Source organism: Chlorocebus sabaeus, unplaced genomic scaffold, assembly GCF_047675955.1.
Source record: "Chlorocebus sabaeus isolate Y175 unplaced genomic scaffold, mChlSab1.0.hap1 unalloc_scaffold_337, whole genome shotgun sequence".
Classification (NCBI taxonomy): Eukaryota; Metazoa; Chordata; class Mammalia; order Primates; family Cercopithecidae; genus Chlorocebus; species Chlorocebus sabaeus.
Genome location: NW_027327634.1, coordinates 20,515 through 42,950, shown reverse-complemented (window position 1 = coordinate 42,950; position 22,436 = coordinate 20,515). Strand labels below are relative to the sequence as shown.

At 47.4% G+C, this 22,436-nt stretch overlaps 1 protein-coding gene across 1 annotated transcript in view; it reads right to left on the bottom strand.

The window, feature by feature from the left end:
• LOC140711231 (uncharacterized) overlaps positions 1–21,743 on the bottom strand; it is a gene marked incomplete at its 5' end in the record, with an annotated part of 43,213 nt that extends 21,470 nt beyond the window's left edge. The window contains one exon of the mRNA XM_073014155.1: positions 20,812–21,743. Coding sequence (XP_072870256.1) covers positions 20,812–21,743 — 932 coding nt within the window. The remainder of the gene's footprint in view (positions 1–20,811) is intronic.
• Positions 21,744–22,436: the final 693 nt, after the last annotated feature.

Sequence of the window (22,436 nt, the reverse complement as noted above, 5' to 3'; positions counted from 1 at the left end):
ATGAACAGAAAAAGAAGACTGCAGCCTCCCTGGGGACCTGGCTCCATGCCTGCCCCCTTTCTTCCGGATACCTTTGCCCTTCCTGGCTCCCTCATCCACCTGGAGATGCTCTGGGTTCAGGCCCCTCTCCAGTTGTGTCTCGGTCCACAGCTGGCTACCTGTGTGAAGCACCAGGCCTTGAAAGGCCATCTCCACCTGCTTCCTGCACTTCCCACCCACTTCCACCATGACGCCCAGGCTCTGGCTGCTCTCAGGGATCAGGGCCGCCAGGCTCCCCTCACAGGCTCCAACTGGAGTCCTGCCCCTGGTTTTCAGCAACACTTGGGACTCTCCTGGAAACTCTCGGCTCTGGGCTTTCGTGAACTGCACCATCCAGCTCTTCTCTGGACTCTAAGCAGGGCCTTTTCTGGGTCTTCCAACCCTTCCTCCATTTCCAAATGTGGGCTTTCCTTTGGCCTCCTCTCTCCAGACGTGCATGCCTCACACTCTGGCTACTTGACCTGCACTTCTACCTAAGAGGCTCCCAAATGCTCCCTGCTCCAGATTTTCCCCAAGCCTCCTCCTGTATTTCCAAACTTGCAGCTTGCAGTGGTGTCTCTAAGTATCTCTGAGTCAGGTCCACAGTTGCTTCTCCTGATTTCCGGCAAAGCGCAACGGCGACCTCGAGGTGCAGACTCGCAGCTTCATCCGCCTTCCTGTACTCCCTCTTCCCCTCCTGACCCAGACACCGAATTGCTCAGCTCACTGGCTGCCTTCTCTCCTCCTCCGGCCACGGCGAGTGCCCTGCATGAGCCTGCCCTGTCACCCCCCGGCTCCACGGCATGCTGCACATCAGAGACACGATTCTCTCCGAAATCCACAGTGGTTCCCTAGTATCCCACAGGTAAGGACTTCCACATTCTGGCCCCAATCAAACTTTCTGGCCTCAGATATGCACATGCATATTTTATCTATGCAAAGAGAGTACAGGCCTCACACCTGCTATCATTCCTGGGCTCCTAGCTCCTCTTAAAGGTGCTGTATGAGGTACCTATGCACTTTCCAAACACTAACTGAATATGCGCTTGGAGAACACTTACTTGATAATTTTGTGGCCTTGTCGGATAACGTGGACAAAGTGAGAACTATGCAGGTGTGTGGATGCTGCCTTGCCCAGACCTCACTTACCCAGACACTCCCAGATGCTCAAGGTGACCAGCCCTATTGGCGCACAGGCAGGCACAGGCTGCACCCCTACAGCTGGGCCCCGCGAGCTGAACTATAATTACGAAGCAGCTGTTTGCTCCTAAATCTGTTTATGCTGGTGCATTTGTTACACATTACTGAAACCAATAAAGTATGACTCCAAAGAGAGAATAATTGTATGAAAACTAAGTTGGATGCCTTTCAAAGACTTAATATAGGGGATTTTTTTTTCATTTTAATCTTTTTAAAATTGCTATCAAATTAGGTATGGGCAAAAAATATATACAATGTTTGAGGAAATAATTTTTAATGGTTTCATATCTAACATACCTTGCTTCTCTTGTGTTGCCTATTCTCTTCTAGAAGAACAAAAACTGTGGCAGGCCTGCGATGGCTGTGGTTGAGGAAAGGGGCCACAGCCACAGCCAGCAGAACCATGCTCAGCAGCAGCCTAGCCCCGTGTGGAAGAGGCGTGAACACTCTCGGGAGAGGTGGATGTGCACTAACGGTTCCCAGCTCTGACCTCTTTGATTAACTGAATGCGGTGATTGGTTTTATCTGAACGTCAGACAAAAGGGTTTCTACGTCCAGGAAAGACTCTAAACACTCTGGACGCTGCTGGGGCAGATGGTGACCGTGACCCAGTGATACCACTCTCCAGTGGGCAGCCAACCCAGTCTCCTAATCGTAAAGGACATTCATAGCAACACCACGAAAAAGAAACACTACTGTTCTGACCCAGAAAAGTGAAATTTAAAACATAAAATACACAGGTTCTAACTAAGAGGCAGACAGACCTGGCACGGTGGCTCACGCCTGTAATCCCAACCCCTTGGAAGGCCAAGGCGGGTGGATCACTTGAGGTCACGAGTTTGAGACCAGCCTGGTCAACATGGTGAAACCCCATCTCTACTAAAAATGCAAAAATTACCCGGATGTGGTGGCGGGCACCTGTAATCCCAGCTACTTAGGAGGCTGAAGCAGGAGAATTGCTTGAACCTGGGAGGTGGAGGTTGCAGTGAGCCGAGATCACGCCACCGCACTCTAGCCTGGGCAACTCCTTCTCAAAAAAAAAAAAAAAAAAATAAAATAAAATAAAATAAAATAAAATAAAATAAAAGGCAGACAAACAAAGGAGATTTCCTCTGATCTTAAAAACAGAAGTATTTAGGCCGGGCACGGTGGCTCAAGCCTGTAATCCCAGCACTTTGGGAGGCCGAGACGGGCGGATCACGAGGTCAGGAGATCGAGACCATCCTGGCTAACACGGTGAAACCCCGTCTCTACTAAAAAGTACAAAAAACTAGCCGGGCGAGGTGGCGGGCGCCTGTAGTCCCAGCTACTCCGGAGGCTGAGGCAGGAGAATGGCGTAAACCCGGGAGGAGGAGCTTGCGGTGAGCAGAGATCTGGCCACTGCACTCCAGCCTGGGTGACAGAGCCAGACTCCGTCTCAAAAAAAAAAAAAAAAAAAAAAAAGAACAGAAGTATTTGTTTCACAGTGTGGATAATTGAAGATCTGCATAGAAATCACCTAGGGTCCCGCCCTCCCTCACAACAGACTGGGATAGAGGGCAGGAGGTGAGCCCCTTGTCCACGAGAGCCTCCTCCCACCCTATCCCCTTCCTCAGGAGGGCGGCCTGCCCAGTGCAGGCTCCCTTCTCCCCAGGTAAGACCCTGGCGTCTCTACAGGAACACCCACCTCCCTTCCCTGCAATCCACTCCAGCTGCTCACGGCCAGTCAAGGGGGGCGCTCTTCAGAGAGGAGCAAACGGTTTCGAGGACAGCCTGAACTCCAACGTCCCAGGTGTGGCCTGCCAGGAAGCACAGAGGAAGGATGCAGGTCCCGAGAAGGAGGAGGCGCAGGAGGACGATGAGAGAGAAGAGAGAGAGACAAGAGAGGCAAACTGCCCAGCGGGGGGTTGAGCACAGGACCTGGCTGAGGCCTCCTGGGGAGGGGCAGAGGCAAACAGCCTGCTGCTTCTAGGCTGCTCGGGAAGATACAAGCTCGAAGGGGCTGCAAGGCAGGACTCACTGAGGAGCAGTCATGTGGATGCCCCGCCTCTCACATGGCACACACTGACAACACGCAACTCACATGCAACACAACACAACACGCATGTATAATGCGGTTATACAACACTGACAACACACACTGCACACAAACACACACAACCTATACAACACATACCCAATATCTGCGACTCACAACACAATATGCATTTATAACACACTCATACGACACATAACCAATACATGCAACTCACAACACAACATGTGCGTACAACACACTCATACACACATACAGCACACGTAACCTACATACAACACAACACACACGTACAATGCACTCATACAGCACACACAACACACAACTCACATACAACATGCACATGCAACACACTCATATGCAGGGGCCCTTGAAAACAGTATGCTAAGAATAGATAGGGCTCAAGGACAGTATCTCCAATTGAACTTTTAATGAACTCCCGTAGGCGCCAAGAAGGTGGACAAATAAGGAAGAGCATAGAGACAAGGAACTAAGCAGAAGGTTACATCTGGGTAAAGAAAGTTTGTTTTGCATTGTGTTCTTTCTGCTGACGTGGGGTTTATGGAGTATAAATAAAGTGAGGCGGAGGCTCTGAGCGTGGAAGCCATGTATTCTTGTCCTGTGTTGTCTTGTGTGTACATTCTTTTGTTTAGGAAACACGCGGACTCCAACACTCATACAACACACAACACTCATACAACACACAACACACATAACTCACAACACAACATGCACACACAACACTCATACAACATACATACAATACACGCAACTCACAACATACACATACAACACACTCAAACAGCTCACGTACAACACATGCAACTCACGTTCAACACAACATGCACGTACAACACACACAACACACGCAACTCAACACAACATTCACGTACAACACATTCATACAACACAACACTCATACAACGTACACACAATACATGCAACTCACAACACAACATATACATACAATACACTCATACAACACATGCAACTCACGCACAACACAGCATGCACGTACAACACACTCATACAACATATAACACATACAACATACACACAACACACGCAACTCAACACAAATACATGTACAATTCACTCACAACACACAACACTCATGCAACACACAACACATGCAACCCATAAACACATGTACAACACACTCATACAACACACAACACTCATACATCACACACAATACATGCAACTCATATACGACATACACATACACACATACAACACACAACACTCATACAACGTACAAAGCATGCAACTCACAAATACATGCACAACACACTCATACAACACACAACACTCAAACATACAATAAGTGCAACTCAACACAATATGCACATACAACACATACAACCCATGCAACTCACATACAACACAACACACTCATACAACACATTCATACAACACACACTATACATATTCTAAGTATGAAATAGAAAACAGCACACACACAGTTTCTAAATTTGATGAAAACTTTTTTCAAGAAAGTCGTCCAACATCCAAACTGGTACCATGTCCTCATTTTCAGTTGCTGTTCAGATTCAAGCATTTTTATCATCTACTCTATGAATTACAATAATACAGCATAAACCCATTTTTCATTTTACACCCACTTTGGTGTGGGGTGCTCCAAAACAGGGGCCAGGAGCCTCAGAGTCGTCCCTCGGAACAAAACACAACCGACACTCAGAGGCCAGAAAGGGAACTCGGGGGGTGACATACACTCTCTCATCTGCAGAGCTCTGCTTCAAATACTTTACATGTAACCAGGGCTGGAACGGGTTGGTGAGGGTACAGACATGGCAAACTGAGAAGAAACTGGCAGGTGGAGAAAGATCAGTCAAAATCCAAGGAAAAATGCTGAACATTTTCCACAAATAGTTCACACAACAGATGATACTCAGGCTACTGAAAGTTTATTGAGAGAGGTCTTGCTCCAAAGAAAAAGTTCTCTCCCAAAGTTATCAAAGATTCAGAGCAGGCACCTGCACCCAACACACCATCTTCCGAGGGCCTATGAGTCAAAAAGAAGGTAAGACAGTAGTAAGGGTACAGGGGGAGGAGAGCGGGAGGGGACCGAGAACTCGGAACCAAGAGATGGGCGGACACTGAATGCCTGACTCCAAGGTTATCACTTCAGAAAACAAGTCTGTTGAAGTCCGTAGTAACAGTGTTAGTACTTTCCCTGAACCTGCACTCAACACTGGAGAACCTCCCTGTGTTATGAAGACGATCTGAAAAATAACATTAATTCACAATGTAGAGTGATGATTCAGCCACAGAAAATAAAACTGATATAATCCACTACAAGTCACACTATGTCTTTCTTTAAGACTGGTTTATGATGCAGAAAAGAGGCAGTTTGAGATCTAAAATACTTAAACTGGCAAACACCTTGTTTCCCTGAATTCTCACAACCGTGGCACCAGCTAGAGTAAGACAGAGTGGTTTTCAGAGCTTCCAGAACAGCAGAACAGATCAATCATAAATATGCAAAAGTGATCTGAAGACAGAATGAATTAATATTCCACGTTTCAGCTTAAACTAGTCATGTGATTTCCAATAAGTGGGAAACATTCACACCAATTTTTATAAGAAAGTTCAATGTGAACACATAGTACAGAACATTGCCTTTGTTTTGCAATTTATTTATTTAATATGACAATTTCATTTGTATTTAGTTATTCTTGATGTTGAATGCTCATCTTTATTAATGATGAGCTACCCATTTTCTGACTGAGGAAACAGAAAGTTGTCACTGCCTAACAGCAATACTCAAAACAGCCTGTATGAAAGGGGAAGGTATATCTGTGCGCACACAGATGCATACACATGCATACACGTACCTATACATGTACACACACGTTTACATATGTGCATACACATACACACATACACGTGTATGCACGTGCACACGTGCATGCACATGTACACGTGTGTGCATGAGCGCACATGCATGCACACATACGCACATACATGCATACATACGCATATGCACAGACACGTACACTCATATACACACGTACACATGCACACACATACATGCATATGCACGTGCACATGGACACGTGGACACGCACATACACACGCATACACACATGCACACACCTGCATGCGTACATGCATACGTAAGTATCATCTCAGGTACATGGATTCAAAATTCTGATGCAAACAAGAATAATTACAAAACAGGGTAGGGTGTCAACAAGTGAGAATTGAGATGAAAGTTCTGATATGTTCCAGAGACAATACGGGAGGTCGTCACATCACATAAATATCTTACCCATTTTAAACGTGACAATTCCTGCCAACATCGGCCTGGATTAAGATGATTTCATTGACATAAGGAACAGAAAATATAATATTTATTCTAATGAGATTCTGTAATCATTACATTATTTTCACAATTATAAGTAATCACTAAATAACTTCCTCCCAAGGGTCTAAAAATAAAAATAATATAACAAAAGAAAGTCACAGTCCTGACAGCTTTATCATGCAAATCACAACTGTGAAAATCAAGCATGTTTTTGAGACTATGCCCTCCTCAAATATCCTTCATGGAATTTTGTACTAGTAATGGCTGGTAATTAATTGTTATACCAGCTGGAAAGTATATCATTTGGGGTATGTGAAGTAAACATGTAAAGAGAAATGACCACACACACCTGAAACCAGACCTCATTTCACAACCGTTTCCTACTTTCGATTTGCTTAGTTTACTTCATGAGGTACCTTGAGGAGAGAAAGCAGAGCTGGGATCTGCCCCGAGGCTGCTTCGGGAAGAGCTGGGTGGGCACCAAGACCCTCAGACCTAGGGCTGAGCTGCGTGGCTATGACCCCATCACTGCAGCTCCCCAAGCGTGTGTCCCTGTGTGTCACGCAAAACCCTGCCACACAGGTGACACACCCCACATGCCTGACACAGGCTCAGCACACAGGGAGCGATCAGTAAGTGGTGACTAGAGAGAAGCGACGGCCTTCAGCGTGGATGGAGAAAACAGGCCACAGACTCACAGAGGAAACGCCACAGATCCACAGATGGAGAAAACACCACAGACGCACGGACGGAGGAAACACCACACACGCACGGAGGGAAGAAAAGCCACAGACACACGGAGGGAGGAAAAGTGCCACAGACGCAGGGACGAAAGAAACGCCACTGACGCACGGACAGAAGAAACATCACAGACGCATGGACGGAGGAAACGTGCCACAGAGGCACACACGGAGAAAACAGGCCACAGATGCATGGACGGAGGAAACAGGGCAGAGACGCCCACACACCAGTGTGGAACGTCGGACAGGAACGTCCCGGCCATGCACTGTCCACTCCCCCTAGAGACTTCCCACCCCCAGAGCACTCAGGATGGCTGTGGAGCTCCTGCCATGCACCCCAGAGGCGAAGCTGGGGAGCAAGAGATGAGCAGGTTCACGTCCATCAAATGCAGCTGCAATCCCTGTAATAACTGGAGGTCACTATTAAACAGAAGGGCACTTCACTTGGAATAAAAGCACTCTGCATAAAAGAACTAAAGATTGGCTGGAGACAGCTTAGAAACCGTCACCATTATTCTTGTTAGTGACAGCGAAGCTTCAAGAGTGGTCATTTTTCCTGTAGAAATCCCACAGAGGTGATTCCTGGAACTCATTTAGAATATTTCTTTCCCAGAAACCACACAACCAAGAACTTAATGTGCCGTCTCTTGACCAGAAACATTCAGATTTCTGATGGAACTAAATCCTGTCCAGCCTCCTGATTCTAGAAGATGCTATACAGAAAAGCTAACTCAAAGGGGTCTCATTTCTTTTGTCGTCCATGACACATATAAAAAAAATTTTAAATATACAAAAAATGTAGGAATTGTACAGTGAATACCCATGTGTCTACCCCCTGGATCACAGATTAGATTTAAATGTAAAGTTCTAAAGTTCCCAGCTAAGGAAATGTGCAGTGTAAGCCTCTACCTGGTTAGAACCAAGGGGAATGGAATGAGCTTTCCCCAGCCTTGCTGCTCAGCTGGGAGGGGCTGCCACAGCTCAGCCACCCCACCCCAGAGCACCCAGGATGGCTGTGGAGTTCCTGCCACCCACCCCAGGTATGAGGCTGGATCCCCAATCACGGTGTTAAGAATGAGCCAGCCTTTAGAGGCCATGTGGTCTATACTTGAATAGAAAATGTTCCAGGAAACTAAAGATTCCAATGTGTGTGCTGAATTCCTAACCATTTGAAACCCAGGCTCCTCATCTATACACGAAAAACAACGCTCTCTCCTGGGAAAGCATTTCAGAAGGACGAAAAAGGATCCACATGAGAGCAGCTGAAAACTACAAGGCATCATGCAATTATAAGCCTTTTTCTATATCTTTGTTTCAAGGAATGTCAGCATTCTAAATATTGCAGTTCATCCCACATCACCTTTCAGGAGCAAATCATAACGATCAAAACTATCAGCAGAATCACTACCAGCTCAGTCGCCACGTGCTTCTTCTTCCTGCACGACAATTTCTACAGAACGATGGGACCATCCAAGAATGGCTCCCTGCCATCATGTGCCCATTCTCCTTCCCCAGGGAGCTATTCCTGTACTCATGGGGCATGGGAAACCTGTATAACGCCACCAGAAAGTCCTTGTTTGACTTACACACTTCCCAGAAGGGCTGATTTTATCCAGAATCCTAACAGTGTCAAACACTAAACCTAAGAAATCATCAAGAAACCAAGGAAATGTAAGGCCATGTCCTGCCCCGGGTGCATGGTTACTAGGGGAGAAATAGAAAATGAGACATGAAAGGAAACTTTTAAGATATTCAGACCATCACTGGATGATTCCAGGAACCCATTACAGATCATTGCTCTTCCTAATAACAGGAAAGAAATTCTAAAATCCCAACAGGCATGGTGAGTCCCTCACTTGCATGAAGTCAAAATAATAATCCATCACTCTCTTCAAAAGGACAACAGAAAAACTCTACTTCCTCTTCATATTAATTTGTGTACAAGCAACTTAAGTGAGAAAATCTTAATGTCTGGACTGTGATATCAATAGCAAAATAATCCCAAGATTCCCAATTAAAAGATACAGACGGGTTGAATGAATTTAAAAGAAGAAAAACCGACTATATGCTGCCTACAAAAAACTCAGTTCAGCTGCAAAGACACACATAGACTAAACGTGAAGGGATGGAAAAACACATTCCACATTAATGGAAATTAAAAGTGAGCAAGAGTAGCCATATTTATTTCAGATCAATCACAATTTAAGTCAAAAACTGTAAAAAGGAGACAAAAAGGTAATTATATAATAAAGAGATCAAAATAGCAAAAGGATATAACAATTACGAGTATATGTGCACCCAACAACAAAGCACTCAGATATATAAAGCAAATATTAGTAGATCTAAATAGAGAGAGAGGTCGGGCGTGGCGCCTCACGCCTATAATCCCAGCATTTTGGGAGGGATGTGGGGGCAGGTGGATCACCTGAGGTCAGGAGTTTAAGACCAGCCTGGCCAACATGGTGAAACCCTGTCTCTACTAATACAAAAAATTAGCCCAGCATGGTGGCATATGCCTGTAATCCCAGCTACTTGGGAGGCTGAGGCAGGAGAATCACTTGAACTCAGGAGGTGGAGTTTGCAATGAGTTGAGATTGCACCTCTGCACTCCAGCCTAGGCAACAACAGCAAAACTCTGTCTCAAATAAATTTATATATACATATATATATACACATACACACATATATATATGTGTGTGTGTATATATATATATAGAGAGAGACAGAGAGAGACAGGGAGATACCAACACAACAATAGTAGGAGCTTCAAAATCCCACTGTCAGCACTGGAGGTCATCTAGACAAAAAATAACAACAAAACATCAAATTTAAAGTCCAGTGTAGACCAAAGGAACCTAACAGACATTTACAGAACATTTCATCCAACAGATACAAAATGCACATTCTTCTCCTCAGCACATGAAACTTTCTCTAGAATCCACCACATGCTAGGCTACAAAAGAATTCTCAATACATTTTTTCTAAAATTGAAATAACATCTAGGATATTCTCAGACTCTAACAGAATAAAGCTATAAATCAACAACAAGGAACAGACACTTCTCAAAAGAAGACATTTATGCAAAGAGACATGAAAAAATGCTCATAATATAGAAGGAGACCACCACTTCTCCTGCTGTCTTTCCCAGCTTTTCCCCATCTCCCTTTTTCCCTAGTTTATAAGACAGGAGAAGGGGGAGAAAACAAAAAGTTGGAAGGAAACAGAAGTAAGATAAATAGCTAGATGACCTTGGCACCACCACCTGGCCCTGGTGGTTAAAATAATAATAATAATATTAACCCCTGACCAAAACTACTAGTGTTATCTGTAAATTCCAGACATTGTTTGAGAAAGCACTGTAAAATGTTTTGTTCTGTTAGCTGATGCATGTAGCCTTCCATCATGTTTTGTCTGCGGCTAGTCCTGCTACAATAATCACTCGCCATCAGAGAAATGCAAATCAAAACCACAATGAGATACCATCTCACACCAGTTAGAATGGCGATCATTAAAAAGTCAGGAAACAAGTGCTGGAGAGGATGTGGAGAAATAGGAACACTTTTACACTATTGGTGGGACTGTAAACTAGTTCAACCATTGTGGAAGACAGTGTGGTCATTCCTCAAGGATCTAGTACTAGAAATACCATTTGACTCAGCCATCCCAATACTGGGGATATACCCAAAAGATTATAAATCATGCTGCTATAAAGACACATGCACACGTATGTTTATTGCGGCACTATTCACAACAGCAAAGACTTGGAACTAACCCAAATGTCCATCAATGACAGACTGGATTAAGAAAATGTGGCACATATACACCATGGTATACTATGCAGCCATAAAAAAGGATGAGTTCACGTCCTTTGTAGGGACATGGATGCAGCTGGAAACCATCATTCTCAGCAAACTATCGCAAGGACAGAAAACTAAACACCGCAAGTTCTCACTCATAGGTGGGAAATGAACAGTGAGATCACTTGGACACAGGAAAGGAAACATCACACACCGGGGCCTGTTGTGGGGAGGGAGGAGGCGCGAGGAGGGAGGGATAGCATTAGGAGATATACCTAACGTAAATGATGAGTTAATGGGTGCAGCATACCAACTTGGCACGTGAATACATATGTAATAAACCTGCACATTGTGCACATGTACCCTAGAACACAAAGTTTAATTTTTAAAAAAAATCAACAACAAGGAGAACTTTCAAAACTGTATAAATACATAGCAATTAAACAATATACCCTTGAATAGCCAATGGGTCAATGAAGAAATGAAGAAGGAAATTTAAAAATTTCTTGAAATAAATGAAAACAGAAACACAACATATCAAAGTTTATGGTATACAGCGAAAGCAGTATTAAGAGGAAAGTTTATAACAATGAACTCCTACATTTAAAAAACAGATTTAAAATAAACAACCTAACAAGGAACTGCAATGAGCTAGAAGAGCAAGAACAAATCAAATCCAAAAGTGGTAGAAGAAATAACAAAGATCAAAGAGGAACTAAATAAACTTGAAACTAACAAATATAAAAATGAAGAAAAAAATGTTGGTTTTTTGAAAAGATAAATAAAATAGACAAACCATTAGCTACACTAAGCAAACAAAAAGAAATCCCAAAGAAATAAAATTAGAAACAGAAAAGGAGAATGATAGTTGATACCGCAGAAATACAAGGGATCATTACAGACTATTTTGAACAACTGTATGTCAACAGATTGGAAAATCTAGAAGAAATGGATAAATTCCCGGACACGTACAACCTACCAAGATGGAACCAAGAAGAAACGGAAATCCTGAAGAGACCAATAATGAGTAACATGTATGACTAAGTAATAATAAAAAGTCTCCCAACAAAGAAAACCCCAGAACTAGGTGACTTCACAGCTGAATTCTACACATTTTTATTTCAATTCTTCTCAAACTATTCCAAAAGTAATGAAGAGGAAGGAATTCTGCCAAGTTCATTCTTCAAGACCAGCATTACCCTGATACCAAAATAAGACAAGGACACAATAAAAAGAGAAAACTATAGGTCAATATCCCTGATGAACACAGATGCAAAAATCCTCAACAAAATACTAACAAACTGAATCCAACAGCAAATCAAAAAGATTATACACCATGATCAAGTGGGATTTATCCCAGGATGCAAGGATTGCTCAACAAACACAAATCAATAATCATGCTACATCACATCAACAGAATTAAGGACAAAAACCATAATATCATTTCGATAGATACAGAAAAAGCATTTGATAGAATTCAACGTTGCTTCCTGATAGAAAGTCTCAACAAACGAGGCACTGAAGGAAACATACCTCAACACAATAAAGGCCATATGTGACAAACCCACAGCTAACATAATGGGGAATGGGGAAACACTAAGAGCTTTTTCTCTGAGATCTGTAAAAGACAAGGACGCCCACTTGTGCCACTCCTATTCAACACAGCACTGAATGTCCTAGTCAAGAGCAGTCAGGCAAGAGAAAGAAATCAAGGGCACCCAAAGTGGAAAGGAGGCACTCTAATTGTCTGTTTTCAGACAATGTGCTCTTATATATTTTAAAAAAAAAAGACTCCAGCAAAAATCTCTTTGAACTGATAAACAAATTCAGTAAAGTTACAGAATACAAAATCAACATATAAAAATCAGTAGCATTTCTATAGACCAACAACGAGCCAGTGAAAAAAGAAATCAAGAAAGCAATCCCATTTAACTACAAAAATATAAAATAAAAATAAAAATACCTCAGAAGAAATCTAATCAAGAAGGTTAAAGATCTCTATGAGGAAAACGATATTCTACCCTCTGAAGGTAGAACAGTGGCTTCTAGAGACAGGAAAGGGCGACGGGAAGGCAGAAAGGGAGAGGTTGGCTAATGAATACAAAATTACATCTAGATAGTAAAAATAAGGGTTAGTGTGCTATAGCCTTGTAGGGTGACTATAGTTTACAATTTATTGTATATTTTCAAGCAGCTAGAAGAGAGGATTTTAAAATATTCCCAGCATTAAGAAATTACAAATGTTTGAGATGATGGACATGCTAATTACCCTGAGTTGCTAATTACACACGAAAAATATGTATTGAAATATCACACTGTATCCCACGGATATGTACTACAATGTGTCCATTAAAAATAATAATTGTTAAAAACCCAAGGGTCATTTCTCATTTGTCCTATGTCAGTGTTGTGGCCCATTGATGGAGACCTAGCCATTTGCAAGTAAGACTATAGTCACTTGAGCTGAAAGCAAATGAATCGTCACAAAAATTACCACTGGCACCAAGTCTTCTTTCCAGAATTTCCTGCCCACAGCACTGTCAGAGTCACTGTGGGCAGGAAAGACACACTAGCACTCAAGTTTCAACCCCAGTACAGTTGATGCTTTTATTTCTCTGGTTTGGAATAGGTGTGTGTTCATAATTTACGTTTACTCCAACTGTCCCCTTGCTTAAATAGCTTCTTAAGGATAACTTCCTCTTACTAAATTCCAACAGCTTCTGAGCATCCATTATATTCTCCAAAGTAAATAAAAAGAGAAAATGTGTTGAAAGCCTGATAATGTTCACTTAAGAATCCAGCATGATGTACAGCTTGAAATGGCTACTCCACCTTGTTCCTTTACATGACTTTTAAAGTAGCCCCAGTTATTATACATAATTGAAGTCATAATTTCTGCAATACCATTAGGTCCACGAACGGTGGGGCCAGGGGACTTCAAAGTCTGTCTCCGATTTTTTTTTTTTTTTAGAAAGGAAAGCTCATGAGAGTAGGTAATGAAAATAAATATTCACACAACTCGGAACAGGGGATGGTGAAACATAAAGCTCCAGCCTGGCACAGGTGTCCAGCCAGTGAGGGTGGGGACACAGACTCATACGGTCCCCACAATCCCTCAGAAGTGCCACAGACAGGTGGGTGGCCTGAGACAGAGCCAGGCTCCGAATTCCGGGAGCTGTCTGGCTCATGTGCACCCCATGTGGTCCACAGTGCATGAGGATACCCAACATCACCAGTCCCGGTGCAGAACACAAGAATGCCCCATGGCATGAGCCCCCGCTGCACAGCATAGCCCGAAGGTGCCAGCTCAGACTCCTACACACGCTGGTCACCAAGGCACTGCCCTCCAGGAAGGAGGACCCCAGAGGTCGTGGCAGGGTGAGGTTTTGCTCTTCATCATCCCCGAGCAGAGGGGAAAGTCCAAGCAGACATTTGGGGAGCCTCTACACGTGGTTCTGGGACTCTGAGTGGAGGTTCAAAGATGTCCCCAGGTACGCCAGACTCAAACCTAAAAGAGACCCATTCTTCCAGATATGCCCAGACTGGAACCTATATAGGCCATCCTTCCTAGCTTTTCTCTGGAAAAGCAGGCTTAAAATAGTATCGACTAAAAGGGGCCACCAGGAAGACAGAAGTACTATCTTTAAAAAAAGAATTTTTTTTTTTTTTTTTAAAAAGAGGCACTGAGGCTCTGACCCATCTGAGCACAGAGTACATGCTCGGCAGCATCTGTCAGAGCAGAGCAAGTACACATATGCTCTCCATGACCTGTGCTCCCAGCACCCATGCTCCCCACACCCATGCGTCACACGCCCGTGCTCCCCACACCTGTGCACCGGGCATCCGTGCTCCCCACACCCGTTCTCCCCGCACCCGTCCTCTCCATGCCCATGCTCCCTACACCTATCTGTGCTCCCCATGCCTATGCTCCCTGCATCCGTGCTTCACGCACTGTGCTCCCTGCACCCATGTCTGCTCCTCGAGCTCTCTTCCACTGATTTCCTCTGTACATCCCTCTTGATAGTCACTGTCACCTCGAATCACCTGGCTAAATGGAGGTAAAGAAAAAGTCTAGAGTAGCACATTGGAGGACAGAGTGGAAGTGGCTATTTACCAACAGGGCTATGAGATGAGCGCATCTGATCCCCATTAATCCTGACGGTCAGTTGATTAGCCCTGTTCAACAGCTGGGGACACTGAGGTGTGGAAGGGCGGGCTTGCTTACCCCAGATGATGCTGACAGTGTGGGCCCAGCCCAGTCCCACAGCCACCAGGAGGAGGCTCCTCACTGGGCAGGTGCGGAGGTGCAGCCCAGAGAACGCTTGGGACCCTGGCACAGACTCCTCAGGAAGGAAACAGAGAAAGGCCCACAGAGACTCAAGCAGCACAGAAGAAGGTCACCCACAAGTTAAAAATAGATGTTTGTGCTTTACCGTCCCAGAGTGCTAAAAATCCAACCCACTCACACGCACAGCCTGACGTGAGCCTGGCCTCCTGCAGCACTGGGCTAAGCGAGAGACGTACCTGCCCCTCTCCCGACAATAGCAGACTCGGCAGCTATTCTTCAATGTACTTGACACCCTTCCGTGAGGATTAAGCAACACTCTGTCGACACTGGCTAAGTTTAATCCCGACACAGCCAACCATCTAGATCTGCAGTGAAAAAACAACTTACTTTGGATGATTCTGCCACTGAAAAAGACCCTGAATCTCCCAGCAAAGTTTAGTGACACGACTTACCTTTCTGTTTTCACTTCAGGTACACTGGCCCACATGATCTAATTTACCTGCTGATAATGCCTTGGAAAGACCACCAGGGGGCCCCACACCATTTTCAGCTTTAGAGGATGTGAATTTCCCTTTGATGAGAAAAGTGATGGGGAAAGAAAACAAGGATCCAAAACAGATGCCTGTGTGTTTCCTGGGAGTGATAAAGTCAGGAACTGCCTCTCTGTGTCAGGCGAGGGAGTAACAGAGACAATGGCACCAACTCCTGAGACAGAGGACCTGATGCATGGTGCAGCCACCGCCTGTGGCCAAGGAAATTCCAGGGAATGTAGACCCCAGTTGCATGGTACAGCCACCATGTGCGACCACAGAAATTCCAGGAATGTAGACCCTCAGTCACATGGTACAGCCACTATCTGCAGCCACAGAAATTCCAGAGAACGCAGACCCTCAGACACATGGTACAGCCACTATCTATGGCCATGGAAATTCCAAGGAATGCAGACCCTCAGTCACATGGTACAGCCACCATATATGGCCACGGAAATTCCGAGGAATGCATACCCCAGTCGCATGGTGCAGCCACAGCCTGCAGCCACAGAAATTCTGGAGAACGCAGACCCCAGTCGCATGGTACAGCCACCACCTATGGCCATGGAAATTCCAGGGAACAGAGACCCTCATTCCCATGGTACAGCCACCACCTATGGCCACGGAAATTCAGGGGAACGCAGACCCTCAGTCACATGGTACAGCTACCACCTGTGATCACAGAAATCCTGGGGAACACAGACTCCAGTCGCATGGCGCAGCTACCATCTGTGGTCACAGAAATCCTGGGGAACACAGACTCCAGTCGCATGGTGCAGCCACCACCGGCAGTCACGGAAATTCCAGGGAATGCAGACCCCAGTCACATGGTACAGCCACCGTCTATGGCCACGGAAATTCCAGGGAACATAGACACCAGTCGCATGGTGTGGCCACCACCTGTGGCCATGAAATTCTGGGGAATGCAGGCCCCAGTCTCTAAAGTATGAACTTCACTGCAGTGAATGTGGAAGAGTTTCTCTCTGGGCAGAGCTCAGTATCCAGAAGGGAAGTCGGCCCTAGGAATGCCTTCCTCCTCTTCAGAGCTCAGGGCCTAGGGCTGACACCCTTGGGAGGGGTCCTTGTTCAGCAATTGTGCCTGTGGAGGGTCCCCCAACACTCACCGTGCACCTCCTAGGAGCGGAGGCTACAACAGGGAGCCAGAGACCAAGCTCTGCTCAGACAACAGTGAGCTGATGGCCTTCCACTCTAAGTTCAACAGGGACCCAGGGACCAAGCTCTGCTCAGACAACAGTGAGTTGATGGCCTTCCACTCAAAGTTCAACAGGGACCCAGGGACCAAGCTCTGCTCAGACAACAGTGAGCAGATGGCCTTCCACTCTAAGTTCAACAGGGACCCAGGGACAAAGTTCTGCTGAGACAACAGTGAACTGATGGCCTTCCGCTCTAAGTTCCAGCTGCATGGAATGTGTATTCCATGAATGCCTGTTAAATGAATGATTCATATAAGGTCATCTGTGCTGACCTTTGCTGGTCTGCTGACTGTAAGCTTCAGAGCATAGGCCTCATTCCTGGAGCAGCCAGCTCTTCCCAGAGCGACGGCCGCTGGAGGGCAAAGCCCAGAGCTTCTGTCCTGCAGCAACGCACTCAGGACCCTGCGCTGGGCACGCTGGGGGCCTCTCCAGCAGAAGATCCCCAGCCCTGACCTTGCAATACCAGTGAACCCCAGGGGAGTCCCAAGTGCTCAAAATCAAGTAAATGTCCATTGTGATTTAACATATCAATTTTAGAAGAAAGGGCATATTGCCACCTTCCTCCTCAAACTAGGGACTATAAATCGATCCATCACCCTAACTGAGACTCTGCCTTAAATTCTGCTAAAACTACCATCCAAACACTGAAATTTACATTAGCGTTAAGGGAAAAAAAAAAATTAAACCAAACACCTGTAAGAAACAGTCAAGTGACCTGTGATACATCAACCCAAAGATTAAACATGAAAATAATGAAGTAGCAAGATATTAAAAGAATATAAACTCTATGTACATCATGGCCCAAGGTTCTAAAATTACACAGAGACAAAGACTGGAATGGAAGGGGGATATGTTTACAGATACATTTTTTAATTTTTAATTTTTAATATTACTTCTCTAATGTATGATTTGACTAACCAGATAATTCAGCAAAAAATAAAAAAATCAATTATGCCTATAGATAAATATGTAAAGAATCCTTCTCTTTGATGCCAATGGAATTAGTTTGGGTCTGACCCACAGTCTTCAATCTTTTAATTAAGACACAAAAACCATCTTTCAAGCTGTTAGAAAAAAAAAAAAGAAAAAGATTGAAAACCAGGAGCCCAGAAGAAAAGGACTCGCTATGTATCACAGCGTCTCTCCACGCCTCTCCACCCTGGACAGTGCTCCCTCTTTCTCCATTTTCATACCTACTGCACAAAACACTTAGCAAAGAACTATCTCAATTCATGAGTCACACAGCACAAAGGGCCAGTGTCGCTGCCAAACATACCCTGCAGCCCCAAAACGAAGAGGCAACTGGTTCCTTCCTTCCTCAGTGAAGGAAGAATGAGAGGCTGCTGGTTGTAATTTTAAATCTCACACCTCAATGTCTTAGCACTTTCCTGCTTTGTTGGTTTCCAGGGCTTATTAAAATTAACCACCCCCCACCCCCCGCGGATACTGAAGAAAGAAAGCAGGACGGTTGTGCAGGCTTCCAAGAGGCAGAGCCTTCCTTCCATGGCCACCTCTGTCTGTCTACCCACAGCAGCAGGGTTTACCAATTAGTCTCCCTTAAAGAGCAGTTTATGCTCATCGCGAACAAATGGATGCAATTGCTTCTTTTGAGATGCAGCAAGTTTTGGGCCCTCAGCAAAAAAAAAAAAAAAAAAAAAAAAAAGAAAGAAAGAAAGAAAGAGAAAAAACAGGGCAGTGGCACAACAGTCATAACCTCTGCGTGGCACACACACAGAAGGAAAATTAAAGCCCTGGAGGCGGAGGCGTTCAGAAAGGGAAGGTGGAAGCAGGAAGGACGCCCACGGGATAGAGTGGTCAGATACAGACCACCTCACCAAAGGGCGCCTTAGATGTTCCAGAGGACAAAATGCCCCTCTTTCCAGGGTAAACACCCATTTGCCAAACTCAGCCAGTGACGGCAAGCAGGAGTTTGCTTTTTTTTTAAGGCGTCTGAGAAATGATGAGAAGAGCAAGAAAAGAGCTTAATAATGGGACTGACAGGGCCCTGGGCTGGTGACTCAGCTGATGTGCACAGCATCAAAACCCAGTTCAGGACAGCACTACAACTCACCCCAGCAATCACTGCTTTAAAAATCAGTTATAAAAAAAGACGACCCATTTGAAAGCAGCCAGAGGAGGAAGACAGAGAGTGTCTCACAGAATCCAACCGCTTGTAGCCTCGGAACCATAACAAGAATATGAAACTAGCGGGTCCAGTGTGAGGCAGAACAGAGACGCCGTCAGGGCTCTCAGGAGGCTGAGCAGGAAGCGCATGGCTCAGGCCCTGCAACGCCCTAAGGGCGCCTGGAGCAGCCCACAGGCCTGTGTCCTTCGTGTGGGTTCACCTTCCTAGTTTCCTGGGTAAATTCAATGTACAGCATTTATTCGCCAAGAAAAGAACATTCAAATCAAACTACTGTCATAACTCTGAGGGGCTCTTAACACTCCAGTCCACACGTTCAAAAGCCCACAAATATCAGTGCTGCCACTGTGCAGGTAACAATGTTTTGGATGCATCATGCATGTAACCAGTAACGATGTTTTCATGTTTTCCGTAGCCATCTCATTCAGGATACTAAAATGATCTGTGACGACTTGATACTTAGTTATCTGTGATTTTCAGATAGATTTAACAAGGCTACCTGGCCAAGAAGGCCTCACCCTCCTGAACCCGGGCACCGGTGCCCTTACGTGCACCCGGGGCCTGGGGAGCGAGTCTCCACCACCTCCCGCTCTTCAATGTTAAATGTCCTCCTGGCGCGCCCGCGTGGTGGGCCCAGGCTCGGCCCCCACTGGAGAGCCCTTTCCACATTACAGGACAGGGGAAGCCCAGAGCCCGCGCTGCGGCGCCGCTGACGTCCCAGAGTCCCCGCTTCCTGGTCCTTCCCGTCCGCGGAGGCTGGCGGGGAGGGCCTGGGACCCATTTTAGTTTTCGGTTTTGTCACGAACCGGAAGGCGACAGCACATGCGAGCGCAGGAAACCCTTTTTTAAAATCTTCCAGCGGAAACGCGAGGGGCTGCCGGACCGCCTCGGAGACGCTAGGCGGGAACCCAGAGCACCCCGGCCATTTCCTGCTTTGCAGCAGCCGGGACCCTGCCCACGCCGCGCGGGGCCCGAGGCGACAGGAGGCCCGCGGGCATCCGGCCGTTTCTTCCTCGACATGCTGGGGGGTGGCGTGGGGCGGAGTTGGGGGGCGGGGGCAACTTAAGAAGTGATCGCGCTGTACCCAGGATTCGGAGGGGAAGCCCGGCCCCATCCTATAGCTCAGAGGCAGAACGACCCCGGAAGGTGCTCCAGGCGACCCCCTCTACCAGGCTCAATTTAAAACATAAACCGGAGAGGGTGGAAAGCTCACTATTTTCCGGATGGAGGTTCCTACCGCCATGTCCCTTCCTCCTCCGCCCCACCCGGCAAGGACCCCGGGGTTGCCTTGCCGGCTCCCGCCGCCCCGCAGGTACCCCTGCCGCTCCCGGGCACGGGCTTCTCCCCAGTTCTTCCCATCGCTTCGCCGCTGTTCTCCCCAGTTCTTCCCATCGCTTCCCCACCTTTCCCCGGGTCCTCCCATCGCTTCCCCCTCTTCTGCCCCGTTCCCCCATCCCCTTCGCCCTGTTCTCCCCTTCTCCCTCTTCTCTCCTTCTCCGTCCGTCCCTCCCTCGCCGCCCGGAGCGGGGCGCGCACCTTGAGCATGTCCCCCGCTGGTCAGCACGCCGATGGCCTTGCCGGACCCGGAGAGGTGCTCCAGGAACTTCCGCAAGGAGCCCTTGGGGGCCCGGGAGTCGTCCGCGTCCAAGGCGAGGAGGCCGAGGGCAGTAGCTAGTCCGGTTGCGCAGCAGGAAATGGAGACGCTGCGGGCGCGCGCCCGACTCGGAAACGCTGCCCCGCCCGCGCCCCCGCCCGGCCCTAGCGCCAAAGGGCCTTGACGGGCGGGGCCCAAGCGCACAGGAGGGGCTGCGGGGGTGGGGGGGCGGCTAGGGGCAGGGGCAGGGAAAGGGGCAGAGAAAGGGGCAGGGGCTGGCCGGGGGCGGGTGTGGGCAGGAGGACCTACGCGGGGGTCGTCGTAGGTGGCTGCCGCGCCAGCGGTGGGTGAAGTCGCGGAGGCGGGGGTAGCACCACAAGTGGGCGGGGGTCCCTGCGGGTGGGGCCGCGTTGCTGGTGCGCTAGCCTCGCGGGTGGGTTGGAAGACTCTGGTTGGGGCCTTTAGAGATGCCCGGAGCGCCACAGGTGGGGGCAGGGGCAGCGACCGGGGGAGGGGAGACCGCAGGGGGGCGGGGTCACATCGTTCGCTGGGCGGGCCAAGGCAGGGCGGAATAGAACGCCAGGAGCATCTCCGGGTGGGGGGGCAAGGGAGACCGTGAGTGGGCGCGAACGCAGGGGCCGGTGGAAACCCCGCACTTGCGGGGAGCGCCGATGGCGGGGCGGGGTGGAATTGGGGCGCGGAGACCCCACCTGGACGCGGAGGCTCGCGGTAGGCCCGGTAGATCCGGCTGTTGTCAGCACCGAGCCCGGCCGTGCGCACAGCTTCTTGCTGGCGGCAGGATTCCTCCTGGGGCTGCGCTAGGAGCCTCTGCGCGAGGCTTCCTCGATCCCCGCCCCCAAGTTTTCTCTGCAGCCTGAGGTCGGGAAGGACGCCCGGAGAGTGGATCCTCCAGGTGGTGGGAAAAGCTGAGCACGGCGAGCTTAGCTATGACGAAGCTGCGATTTCCCGGGTCCACGGGGTCTGTGGCGCTCCTGGGCCCCCAGCCCGTCCCGTGGGGAGAAGAATCCTTGGGGTGGGGGAGAGTGTCGGGGCGCTACCCTCAGAGACGCCTGGGCGCGCGAAAGTCAGAGTGGGACAGGAGGAGGCGCAACGGGACTGACCTGGCGCGGAGGCGGGACGACCCTTCCTCCCTACGTACACTGTGCTGACCTCGGCTGACTTCACTGACCAACTCCACGTGCTGAAATACGCACATCCAAAGCACTGTGCCAGTTGCCCATCCACAGCTTAACAGCCTGGTGCCAGTTACCTGCGATGGGAGAGGGAGCAGCCCCCACAAAAGCACGGGTTTATGGGATCCCGGTTCCTTCAGTGCTCACCCCACGAAGAAGGGCTCCCAAACGGCCCCACGCGAGGGCTTTCCGGAGGATGGTCCTGCGCAGTGGGTGTTTGTTGAACAGATAGGAAACAACAAAAGAGACTAAGAAGAGGTTTGTTCTATGAACCCGGGAAAGTGAAGCAATCACAAAGGAGAGTCTCACCAAAGGGCAATCCTGGGGAAAAGATGGAGAGGCATGGATTTTTCTTGGATGTGTGCCTCATCCTG